Source organism: Eretmochelys imbricata, chromosome 3, assembly GCF_965152235.1.
Source record: "Eretmochelys imbricata isolate rEreImb1 chromosome 3, rEreImb1.hap1, whole genome shotgun sequence".
In the NCBI taxonomy this organism is placed as follows: domain Eukaryota; kingdom Metazoa; phylum Chordata; order Testudines; family Cheloniidae; genus Eretmochelys; species Eretmochelys imbricata.
The window spans coordinates 84,625,153-84,638,676 of NC_135574.1; the positions used below are offsets into that span (position 1 = coordinate 84,625,153).

A 13,524-nucleotide genomic window follows, 5' to 3' on the forward strand; every position below is an offset into this window, starting at 1 on the left:
TATGACTAGTAATATTCAAGATAAGGGTAATCAAATCTTATGCTTCAGTGCTTAAAATCTCATTGCCACGGGTTAGGAAATTTTTTTTTTCCTATGTAATTATTGTGGAATTGGCTGGTGAGTTATGATTGTTTTTTCTTTTCATTGAAGCATCAGCTGTTGGGTATTGCTGGAGACAATATAACATACAAACTGGATTCGTGGCCTGATCTAGTATGGGCAAGCAAGTACAGAATCAGAAATGGTTCTGTTGAGCCGTACTTGAATTCTGCACTAAAAGGTTTTATTGGTGTATGACTGGGAATTGAGTATACAAAAAAAAAATCTAATGGATTAAATGATTCTCTCTCCTTCTGAAATTCATAAGAAAAAAATGAGAAAAAATAGGTTTTACGTAAGGGGAGAGAATAGGAAACTTTCTTCAAAGAAGAGGAGGCTTGGTTAATTCTATTATCTGCAGTCTAAAATGTGTCAAATTATTACATTTAAAAACAATTTAATCTTGAGATTCGTATTCAGCACAGGAAAGCACCTTGGGGAATAAGCAACATGTATAAAAGGTAATATACTTAGCTTTAATACATGCAGCTGTCATAGTCTTGAAATCACAACTGCTCAGAGCTGGAAGTTGTTGTTTGTTGGGGAGTTTTTTGCAAAGTTTGGGGGTTTTTTTGCAAAGTTTGAGCCAATTTTGGTATGTATGGCTAATAAGTAGCACAGTCTGTGTTCTCAGAGATAAAATGAAGCAGAATTAAAAAGGGTTTATCAACTGTTCTGAGGCAAGAATATGCAGCCTCTGTAAGATATAATAGTTTAGTGTCTTAAAAGTTACAACCATAGAGTTTCTTGTTTAATCGACGAATAACAGTAAACCTGTAACATCACTTTTAGTGGTCCATTTTACATTAAAAAATTGTGTGAGAGATTGCTTTGGTAAATACAGATAAAATATTCAATTTCTTATTTTTCCTTGGGAATTGGGGAGGAGTGAATAACATGTGAACGGAACATTCATGTGCTATGAGCGTGACATGTTACAGTTCTGGGAAACAGCTCTGCACTATTTCAGTACTGGTGGTCTTGCCATGTATGGGGAATACTTAACCTGTACTCATATGTAAGTATCTAGTTGAGCCTTACCTGTGTTTCATTCTGTTTGCCCAGTCCAGAATGGGCTTGTTTATTGGACACAACACAGATGTGTGGGTGCATACGCACACTTCTGTCCTTTATGTGTACCATTGCCTTCTCCTGGATGGAATGTCAGACCTCCTCAAGTGTGTGATCATAGTCCTCAAATGGCTGCAATCTTCAGAGATTACAAAAACATGTACTATTATGCAAACATTCATGTGTCACTGCTTATCAATATTGGTAGTTATTTTTATTCTGACGGTGGCTAAATTCACTTCCTTTGTGCTCCAACACAGTGGCGCTCAACTCAAATATTCTGTTCTCCATATTTTGAGAGAGCCCATTGATTTAAATGGAAATCCATTCAGATAGGTCAGAATATACAAATCAAGATCTGCCAGGCAGCTCTTAAGAAACTTCTGCTCTTGCATTTCAGCTCTTCCAGCCCAACTCATCACTGCTGTAACTAGACACTATATCCAATTCTGTAAACTCTCCTGTGTAACTCTCTGTGAAGCATGTGGATACTTCATTTAACCAATATACAAATATAAAATTGTATAGTACTGCACTTTCTTTAGAAAACAGGTGTGTGTTTGTGTATGAATTGTCTATATTCTGTAGTTGTGCAGCTGATCCTGCTGAAATATTATTACATTTTTTCTTTAAGTGATAAAGATTTTACAAGGCAATTTCCATATTGCTACAACAGTTCTCTAGGGCTTGACTTTCAAAAAGGATAATACCATGTGGTTTTAGCTTCCCCTTCCCCCCTTTCCTGTTATCTTCTGTATGTTTGCCTTATTTACCTATTTAATGGGAGTTTTGCGTGTGGAGTAATTTTTTTTTATTGAATTGACCTTGCCAACAGTGCTGTGAGCAAGAAGCTTCACCGTGAAAATTACTTAATGCATAAAGAAACTCCTATTCTAATTGGTATATAATATAATGTACAAATATTATTCTGACATGTATTCAGTTACAGTAGCCATAAAGAGAAAGTAAGCTAAAGCCACTACGTACTGCCCTTCTTGAAAGTCACACAGTTCGTTCCCTATAGAACATTATAGATGATTACAAAATACTTAGCAAGAAACTAATTCCTTCTAGAATAGTGTACAACCTTTAAATACTTTCTTCTAATTTTCTTGATTCAGTTTGGGCCAGAAAACCCGTTTAGGACTCAGCAGATGGCTGCACCTAGGAATATGCTTTCTGGATATGCAGAACCAACACACATCAATGATTTCATGTTTGAACAACAGAGAAGAACATTTGCAACTTATGGTAAGACCTACAACTCCTTATATTTAACCTTTGAGGCTGATCTCTGTCTTATACTGTCACATGTGTTGCTGGGCCTTAACAGACTTACCAAATAATATTAAATGAGAATCTTCACAGTTATAGATCATGGCATTTATTTTGGAAATGTTATTCAGGAATTCCTCTGAAACGTTAATCAAATGCAAGACCTCCTACTGAACCATTTTAATTAAAACCTCCATTAGTTGTGGTTATGTAGAAGATGGAAATTACAATTTCACATTTTAACAAATAGACAAAAAATTATAAGCCTATTGTGGGTAGGTTCTGTCATAGCTACATTTTGTTAGAATCATATCTGAAAGTTAAAAAGGCTACTTACCATAGCAACTGGTTCTTCATGATGGTTGCATATATGGATCCACACTTCCCACCCACCTTCCCCACTTCAGTATTTTGTTCATGATTTTTGAATGAATGGAAGGACATGGATGGGTGGTTGGTGCCAACACCCTTTTTTTAAGTTTTCTGTCTCAGCGGTGTGAGGGTGTATGGCTTCCTAGAGGATGCATGCGAGAAGCTTTGAGCTCTTGTTAAAGACACTCGTCTCCTTATGCATGTGGATCCATATGGGCAATTGCCATAGTAACCAATTACTTCATCTCAGACCTTTTTTTAGCTTTCAAATAGCTACATTGTGAAAAAGGATAAAGCTTGTTTTAATCCTGTTCAGATTGAAACAGTGCAATAGAAAATGTACAGTATGTAAAAGCAAGTGGATTTCTGAGCTTTTTCAGTACAAAGAATGTGCTGTGTGTTTACATGCAATTTTAACAAGTTTTCTTATACATTTCAGCATACAAGGCTTTTATTTTTTCACTTAACATTTGCTTATCGTTATTAAAAACTTATCAGTTTTTAAAATATAAAGTTTAATTTGGCATGCTTCTGGCGATGTCAACACTAGAGAGCTTACAGTGGCGCTGCTGTAACGATGCAGCTGTGCTGCTGTGAGATCTCTCATGTAGCTGCTTTATGCCGATGGAAGAGAGCTCTCCCGTCAACCTACGTAATCAACCCCCAACGAACGGCTCTGTCAGCGGGAGAAGCTCTCTCACCGAGGTAGCGCTGTGCACACTAGTGCTTATGTTGGCGTAAGTTATGTTGCGCAGCGGGGTGGAGTATTCACACCCTTGAGTGACATAAGTGTTAGTGTAGACATAGCCTCTTTCTCATGAAGTATGAGAGTTTGAAGAGCATAAATTATCCACCAGGCAGGTTCTGAAATTTCCACACAAATTATTAAATAATATATAATACTCAGTCCACTGCTGTTTTAAAAGATCTGTGTATGCAGATTTCTTTCTAAATTAAACTGTTATTAGGCCATGGTCCAGCAATTGATTGCTTGGCACAACAGTCTGCCCACATGCTGAGCCCCATTGACTTCACTGGGGCACTGTGGCCATACAGCAATCTACTTGTGTGCTATCAGTTGCAGGATTGGAACGTCAAGGTTTAAATTATGAAAACTAGAGTCAGTGTGAGCCATGTTTACCCAGAAAATCGTGAGGCTAAAGTATCAAATTTTAAGTAATTCTTTCAAGTGTCATAAATTACCATTTAATGTGTATATCTTCAAATTTTCTTTTTCAGTTTCCTCTTTGGTTTGTTGTTGCTTGTTTCCATATGCACTAGCTACCATTAGTACTATTTTATAAGTGTGATGCTAATTGGGTATGTCTACACTGTGATTCGGTATGTCTACACCTGCAGCACCGAGTCTGAGCCCATGTCAGCTAACTCAGGCTCATGGGGCTCAGGCTGCGGAGCTATAAAACTGCAGTGTAGACATTTGCGCTTGGGCTGGACCCCAGGCTCTAAGGCCCTTCCCCCTTGCAGAGACTCAGAGCCCAGGCTCCAGTCCACGCCCGAATGTCTAGGCATACTGCAGTTTTATAGCCCCACAGCCCGAGCCCCATGAGCCTGAGTCAGCTTGCCACAGGTCTTGTATTGCAGTGTAGATATACCTATTTTTAGGAGTAACAGAAAATAGTGGCAACCTTGTCCATAGGAGCTTTGTACTGTTCTGGGGTTGGTTCCGTAGGTGTAGGTCTTCTGGAAATGACGGAAGTGGAGCAGCAAAAAAAGCTGTGCTAGACTCGATAAATCAGCAGAACCAGCACGGAAGCATTAGAAGGTTCAGTTAGGAGGAGCAGTAAATGAGAATTGTGATTTCTCAGCATATTAGCAAGTTTGTTATGAATTACCTGAAAACATACCAGAATTCTTGAAATACGTTGCCAGAGTCTCATCATGTTATCGTCCATAGAAAACTTTATCTTTTAAAAATTGCCTTTCAGTTTTGGGAAGGAAAGATAAAAATTTCTCATGGTAAATTGGATTAGTAGCAGAGCAGAAGTGTGTATATAAATCTAGGTGGGAAGCAATGTTGCTGACTGACTGATTCTGCTTCAGCATACTGGAAGAATCAGTAAAGTAACCCTGCTTCAAAGTTGCAGGTTTCAAAGGCCTTCAACCTCAGCTGTTAGGGCCCATTTTATTCAATTGGCATTTGTTTAACCAGTGACTTGTCTCTAGAAATGCAAATTAAGTATATTGTAAGATAGAGGGCCTTGTAAGTGAAATACTTTTGTAAAAGGAAGCAGAGGGAATTGGTGAGGGATTTCTGTGCCTTCCATTTAATCTATTTACTATACTTAGAATTACAATCTTGTTTTATGTGTAATTCTTTAAAATTGAATACGCAGTCAGCTAAAACCCTGTTTACTATATTGCTTGGCAAACATTTTGTGGCTCAGAATATTTTCAGTCTACTTTTCGTAAGATAAGTACTTAACTTTCCTGTCAGCAATATTCTTTCTGTTCCCATTCTTGGAAGGGACAGGGGGCATACTTCTTATACCAGGGGTGGGCAAACTGTGGGCTGCGGGCCACATCCAGACCACCAGCCGATTGAATCTGGCCCTCGAACTCCTTCAAGGGAGCGGGGTCTGGGGTTTGCCCCGCTCCCACACTCCAGCCGAGGAGCAGGGCCAGCAGCTGCTCCACGCGTGCATACTGTGGCTCCCAGAAGCAGTGGAATGTCCCTCCTCCGGCTTCTATGTTTAAGGGAAGCCAGGGGGCTCTCCGCACTGCCCCTTCTGCAAGTGCTGTCCCTGCAGCTCCCATTGGTCGCAGTTTCCAGCCAATGGGAGCTGTGGGGGCAGCACCTGCAGACAGGGCAGCTTGATATTAAAATGAATATGACTTATTTGACGTAGCTTCTTGTTCTCTTTGGCACTAAATAAGTTCTGTTGCTTCAGAGAACCAGGTCTAAGTGGCTAGTTGTTAGACATCTGAATCACTTATTTTCATAAATGTAGTTTGATGCCTATATTTTCAGAAGTGACTAGTGATCTTGGAGGCCTCAGATTTTTGGGTGGCCAACTTGAGATGCCTGAAAGGGGCCTGTTTTTCAGAAAGTGTTGTGTATGTAAAGTCTAAAGGACAAGCAAGACTACATATGTTCACTAAGTACTGTTGCTCAGATCCAGCACCAAACAGGAGTAAGATTTGGCTAGTAATTTTTACAGGGCCCAAGAGTATGAGAAAGTAAGTGTTTCTATCAGTGTGTGCACATAATATTTATTGGAAGTATATTATCCTTGCATTCAAGTGTCACTGTCAAAGTACAGGTCACTTTGTCTGGGTTGTCAATTGCCAATTCTGCTGGGGTTGTTTAAAATTTCAGTATACAGATCCTTGGAGTTTCATTCTACAAGAGTGATGTAATCTTCTATGAGTGCATCTTTAAAGAGATTTATTTACCTGTAATTGTTCTGTTATGTGCATTAGGCTTGTTTGTGCTTATTTACCCCCAACTTTTTTCAGATATAAGGTGGAGTGGAATTGTGCCTTTCCAATCAATGTCAACATAAAATCTTGATGTCTCTAGTTTTAATGGCAACTGAAGGAAAGATGAGTGTCACGGCAGGTCATGTAAATGCCTAGCACGCTAACTCAGTAGGAGAAAAGGATGCTTTCCATTGAAGCTGCATTTGGAAGTCTGTCAGACTTCCCATGGTAAAGTAGAAAAGCTTTTCTATAAGAAAAGATACTGAACCAAGGTCAACCTTGCTTGTAAGTAGGCATGGCTCCCACTGAAGCCTGAATTTGTCTCAGTTGCTCCTTTCAGTGGCTTGCTGTCCCTCCTTCCCACTACTGAGCAAATGAGTCCCAGAGATGGTGTAAACACAGCTCGAGGACAAATAAACCACTGCATTGATTTTGACATCTATCCAAAGTAGAATCTCTGCTTTAATAACAGAAACCTTATAGCTTAGAGGAGCCCATTAGATGACTGGCTCAGTAACAGCAGGCAGTTGTCCTGTAAATCTAATTGGCAATGTCTGTTCAGCTTGACTGTGTCGAACACACGATACTATAACATTTAGATAATCTGTATAACAACTTGGAATAATTTTTACTAAATTATTACACAGGCATGATGGAGCTTCATATTTTATCACAAAGGGATTTATTTATATTTCACTTTCCTATAATATGCATGTGGACCACCTGGAGGTATAGAGTGCTCTGTAGGGTCAGATCAGAGTTAAAGTACCAAAGCACAAATCCTGATTCCAAAGGCAGATCCGCTGCTTTGCTCTGCTCTTCTGCCAACTCCTCTAGACATTTCAAGAACAATTGACTCTTTCAGTATTTAAAAAAAAAAGGCAGACTGGGAGTGTTGCTGATCCAGTGCACTTTCCCTAAGAGAAGGGGGAAATAATTGTGCTGGTGCAGGGATATCCATGGAGAGACTCTAGTGTCATGGTTCTCTCTGTGTGGATCCACAAAATGTCAAGTCCTGTGGTAGTGCGGTGTAGTGGTGTTTGCACTAGCATTTATCTGCAGATTTTGTTGGTCATCTTCAATTTCTTGATTTAATTATCTGAATTCTGAGGTATTATGTGAGTCTTCAAAGGACACTGTCCCATTCAGATATTTAATTAAAACTAATTATATGTCCACAAGGGTGCACTCTTTCTCAGAAAAAATGGCATTAGTGATAGTAAATATTCTGTGCACCTGTTCCATAGAAACTAATTTAATTATTTATCTTTACTATAACATTAAAGGTTGTGCCATCTACTTGTGTTCTTCCCACCACAGTCCCAGTTATTTAATGCAATATGTGCTGTCATGTTGCATTTCTTAGAATGTGCGTTCTGTATCAGTACAGAATGGTACAAATTTAGAAATTAATTTGCTGCTGTAACAGTTCAGTTTAAGGGCTGTTCCTGAGGGTAGCACTCAGTACTTTAGCATATGGCCGATTTCAATAACTTGACCAGTGACTGCTTCAACTTATAAGAGGTTTGAGCGCTCTGGAAGCAGCACGCTCAGACTCTAGTGGGAAGCAAGCACCAGGCAATGCTCTGCAGTAAATCCAATAGCTAGGCTGGGAGAAAAGCTGATGGACTTCAGAGCATATCTTATCCAGTCCCTCTTGGCTTAGGAAGATATCTTAAATATAGGGCTTTGAGGAAGATAAATTGGGGCAAAGAGAACTGAGAACCAAGAGGAGAATCAATCACTGAGAACATATGCAGAGCAAAAATTTCAGCTAACAACTGGTATTTTTGCTTTTATTATAGGTTATGCATTAGATCCCTCTCTAGATACTCAGGACGTTGCTACTAAATACATTGGTTCTGTAGAAGAAGCTGAAAAGAATCAAGGTAAGTAATGTCAAATTGGATATAAAACCATTTGGTTTTAATGGCAATCTGTTCTGTTGTGTTTCAGTTTTATAGAAAACAGGCTATCATGAAATGCTAGGAAATATTAACAAAGGTTTGTGATGTGTCAAGAGAGATGCTCCTTAGACCAGAAGTCTAGGATGAAATTTTTTCTTTTTTTTTTAAACTCAATAATGAACGGTAGTTTCCCTTCCATGGTCAGGTTAAGAATAGTTTGGGGGGCAGGGGGTGTTTCTCATTGTTTTGGTTTTTTGTTTTTCCTAGAATGTGAATCTTTTTTAATAGTCGTCTGATTTTTTCTAACATCAGATTTCAGATTATGATTTCACATTAGAATAGAACATTTTTTTCATATACAAATAGACTTCAGAGGTGTGTATTTTTGGAGTTCAATTGAGCTGTGGTGTCATCCTTATTCCATCATGCTCTGAGCTAAAATTGTATTTTCCCTGCATTGCAATAGCTTTTTTAAGTAGGTTAATCAGCTGTATCATAGTACTCAGTGTTATGGGGTAAGCAGATAAATGACGTATACACCAATTTACCTTAACACTTCTGTTCGCAACTTTGTGTTATCAATAGTTAGCAAAATGGAGCTGTTCTCCCCTGACCCCCAAAAAGAAAAACTACTGAAAGGTAGCCCAGTGGCAGGATTTTTGTCCGGAGGCAGAAGGGCCTGTAATTGCTACTTTGATGTAACATATTAAATGTTTTTAGTTCTAGTAAAGTGGTTTCTTTACATTTGAAATTATGCTCATGTAAACACCTTCTCACAAGTAGTAACATCTTCCCCCATATAGCCTGAAATTTGTTCCTATGTTTAATTAATACATACTGCTGTAGCTTGTTCAGTACTTTATTTTCAAATGTTTTTAAAAGGCGTTAACTTCATTTTCTCCTTTAAAATTGAAGTTGAGGATATTAGAGTTGCTTTCACATAACAATTCCATTGGGGAGAGAGGCAGTCAAGACGAAAGTTGTTTTAAAATTAAACTTAACCTGTTACTAATAACATCTGTAGTTAATTTAAAGTTTTTAAAAACTCTAATTTTATTTATAAGGTGTACTGTTTGTTTGCTTTGACATTATGCTGGCTCTTTCCCTTTTTATAGGCAGTATTGCTTTCTGATTCATATGCAGTAAATGTGTACGATTTCTGAGTGTATACATTATTTTAAAAATCACTAATATATATCATGATATGAAGGGTTTTATACAACTTAATACATAATCTAAACTTTAATGTCTAAAACTCACTGTCACTTGGATTTCCCTCAATATTTTTCTTAATGTTTGTATATTGCAATGTTGAAATTCTGAAAACACAAACTTTACTTTGTAAATGTAAAGAGCATAGCACTCATGGTAGGTTAGTGCATGTGTGCAGCTCTTGTGTGAGACTTGAAAGATGCTTGGGATGAAGGGAGGGTGGGCAGATGATTGGGGATTCTAATTATTTCTCTAGCAACTGATCTTGAAAAAAAATCTGGTGGTGGAATAGGGAAGCTTAGTTTTCAGGAAAGTCAAGATGTCTGGACTCAATTGTTTTCCAAACTTTACAGAGTACAAAGCATGAAACAATAAAAATGCATAGTCACTGTGTTCATATGGCTACAAAAGAGTAATGATAAATATATTTTTGTGGACTTCACATGTATTTTGACTCCTGCATGATTAAGTAACTTATAACAGCCATCCATCATACCTAGAATCTTACAGCCTACCCATCTTCTCGTTACTTTGGATTAAATTAGCTACATTCATAAGTAGATAAGTAAAGCAACATTGTGATCCAGAAGACCTCTTCCCTTCTGTTATCACTTGGTGTTTCTATACTGAAAATACAGTGACTTGTGTTCTTGAAGTTAAAAGTTGCATAAACGTCAGTGTGTATAGTGTTGTGTTTCTTCCTGTAGGTTTAACAGTATTTGAAACAGGACAAAAGAAAATAGAAAAAAGGAAGAAATTCAAAGAGAATGATGCATCTAATATTGATGGCTTCCTGGGACCATGGGCAAAATATGTGGATGAGAAAGAAGTAGCCAAACCCTCAGAAGTAAGCGTTTTTAAAAGTGTATTGGGTAAGAATCGTTAGCAACACAGTGGCATACCATGGCAGAGACCAAGGTATGGAAGAAATCTTGTGACTTCACCAGTATAGGCCAGTGGAGACCAAATGTACTGTGGCAATGATACATTTGAAGGTAGTGCTTTAAGTGCTGTATGTTTGAAAATTTGGACAGTGGCTTTAGAAGAGATTTTGTGTCTTACTTTGTTGGCCTGAGGATAGCTGCTGTATGATAACAGAAGCAGCTAGGTGAAAAGAATAGTCAAGAAATACTCTTTAGTAGGAAAAAAGACAAGGCTTGCCTCCTTTCAGTCATTGACACTTAGGGCTTGTCCACACATACAGTGCTACAGTGGCACGTCCGGTGAAGATGCTCTATGCCAATGGGAGAGAGCACTCCTGTCAGTATAATAAAACCATCTCTGTGAGAGGAGGTAGCTATGTTGGGGAAGCTCTCCCACTGACACAGCACTGTCCACACCAGCACTTATGTCAGTGTAACTTATATCACTCAGGAGAGTGGTTTATTCAGCCCCCTGAGTGACATAAATTATGCTGATATAAGCTGTAGTGTAGACATAGCCTTTGCTATAGCCTGTAAGCCTGAATAGAATTAATTGTTTTAAAATTCTTTCTAGAGTGTGTATACCTTTCTAAGCTGTTCTGGCTTTGGTTAAAGTTTTACTTTTTTAATTGTTTTTTTTTTCCTATCCTGAAAATATTTCAAATATTCATATTTAACAAATACATTAATTCTAGTAAATAAACAATGTTTCAGTTTTGTCTTTTTGTCTTCAGCTTCAGGGTAACTCTTTTTAAAAAAGTCAAGACCATATTCTGTTTTTCTAGGAAGAGCAGAAAGAGTTGGATGAAATAACAGCAAAGAGGCAGAAAAAAGGCAAACATGAAGATGATAAACCTGGAGAGGAGAAGACTATCTTACATGGTAATGCCATTTTAGTCTGCTTTAATTTCTGTTACGTTCATAATCAAGGATAATATCGTGTAACTTCGTGTCAGCTATACTGGTAGCTATACCGTGTGAATCCCATTAGCTCCCATATAGAACTGTAAAAGGAGTTAGATTCTCCTGTAGGCTGTGTCTACACTACAGACTTTCGAAGAGCTGTGAGATCTGACCAGCGTATCTGTGCTGACAGAAGCTCATAGTATGGATGCAGATATACCAGCAAATTTGCATTGTTACAGGTATAGCCTTTTACTTTCATGGCGGGTAGCGCGGGAGACAGTTTTACCTGTACCAAGAGCAGTTGTGCTGGTATAGCTGCATCCATGACAGGACCTATTCTGTCCTGATGAAGCATCCCTAGTATAGACAAAGCCTAAGACAGAGGAACTAGGAGCAGGGGGAGAGAGAGGTCCTGCAGGGAACAGCCATATTCATGACCAAGCTCAACTGAAATGTTTTTAAATTAACAGAAAAAGAAAACCTCAGTAAGGGGGAAAATTTGAACTAGTGCCAGTTTGTATTGCTAAGAGTAGTGTGGCAATGTCACCTGTTTGTATATTGATTTCAAAAACGCTGGCGGTCACCTTCCAGTTGCCATTCATTATTTTACAAAATGAAATCTTTAGGGTTTTGGGCTCTGCCCCATTGCAGATCTAGTACTTCACTAACAAATTTGATGTAAGTTCAGTCGTATGCCTTGATCTTGTATTTGCAAGTAATACTTTGGATTAGAGTTCATGCTGTAACAGATTATATATTAAACATTAGACAGTCATTTAAATTTTGTTCTTAGTCTATTTGATGCCAATTTTCTTGCTGTCATGTTGTGAATAATTGTGTAGCCAAGTAGAGTTGCTGCACATTGAAAGCTTGCATCTTTACATAAGAATAATTAATTGGGGCCTCATCCCAAAGCCCTAAGCAGATGAAAAACCCAAGCCTTTCAATGACAGTTTTGCATACATAGGGCCTTCATGAATAAAATTAAAGAGAGTAACTCATAAACTGGGAATCTTCCTTCATTGGTGCTAATTCCTACCAACAGGAAAATACAGAACTGGAAATTCTTTTCTCAGTCATATAATAGGAAAAGGAAAGAGCTGTATCACTTACATTTAAGACTTGCTGTATTTGTCATGACCCTGGTATGTCAATAGCGTAACACTCAACAAAGTGAAGAATACAGAACAAATAGACCTGATATTTTGTATCTAGTGATTTTTTCCCCTCTGTTTTCCCAGAGAAAGGTTCAGCAGGGAATAAATGTTAGAACTGCTTGTTCTGTATTCTTCAGCTGTAAATGATAGATTTCTGAAAAAATAAGCTTATGACCAGAAAGTCATCAGTGCTTCTGTTCTCTAACTGTGTATCTTAAATTATTGATAACTTATTCCAATGCAAAAAGACTTCACCTGAAGTTTAAGGTAGAATGGATCTAAAATAGTCAGACATAATTCCCTTAAGGAACACTTCATTGTTCTCAAAACACAAACTTCATGGAAATTCCAAATAAACGTTCCATTGTATTAAATTACCTAAAATATTCAGTAATATGCAAGTAGACAGTTAAGGTCACTCAAACTTAATGTTGCTTCAAAAATGCTCCCATGAGACAATCTAGAAATTAAGAGACACTTATCTTTCCATCGCACAGGTTCATCTCCTTTGTAGCTAATGTTGAAGTGCTGGGTATTCTCAAAAACATCATTGCCTAAATATGACAATTTTATTTCTTAGATTTTCTCTCTCTGTGTTTTCAGTCGTATCTGGTTGGTGGTGGTGGCTTTAGGGGAGAGGTGGACTAGCTTTACTGCCGTTAGCCGAGCTGACCAACGGTTCTGTGAGGGGGAATTAGATCTTTATCTGACTCGTTAGCAAATCCGTTGATGCACTATATTCCATTCACAGGGCTAGTTGGAAATATAAATTGCCCCCAAGTTGCCATCAGTTACTTCTGTGAGCCCCACTGAAGGCAATAGGATTGCACAGGTGTAAGGGACTGACTTCAACTCCTGTTGAAACAATTGGAAACAACCTCATTGATTTCAAAAGAGTTGGATTGAGCCGTAAGTGAGAGCTCCGTCTGGTTTGTGGAAGCTTTATTGCTGTTGGCGATAAACAAGCCATGGCAAAAATGCTTAATGTTCAGAACCCAAACAGAGTTTCCAGGATTAGCAATCAGAAAAACTCTACTTCTTATTTGTGTACTGGGCACATTTAATATCAAATGGCTGGGACACAATAAATGTAGAAATCCAAAGAGCAATTTTTGCTTGCTTTTTAGAGCAGGACTGCTGCCTTATATCTAATTCTTAATC

The 13,524-nt window shown here is 38.1% G+C and overlaps 1 protein-coding gene across 1 annotated transcript in view; it reads left to right on the forward strand.

Moving 5' to 3' along the window:
• Positions 1-13,524, forward strand: part of CDC40 (cell division cycle 40) — a 54,975-nt gene that overhangs the window by 16,372 nt on the left and 25,079 nt on the right. Inside the window, exons 3-6 of the mRNA XM_077812933.1 lie at positions 2,292-2,421; positions 8,064-8,147; positions 10,085-10,224; positions 11,086-11,182. Of these exons, the coding sequence (XP_077669059.1) occupies positions 2,292-2,421; positions 8,064-8,147; positions 10,085-10,224; positions 11,086-11,182 (451 nt within the window). The remainder of the gene's footprint in view (positions 1-2,291; positions 2,422-8,063; positions 8,148-10,084; positions 10,225-11,085; positions 11,183-13,524) is intronic.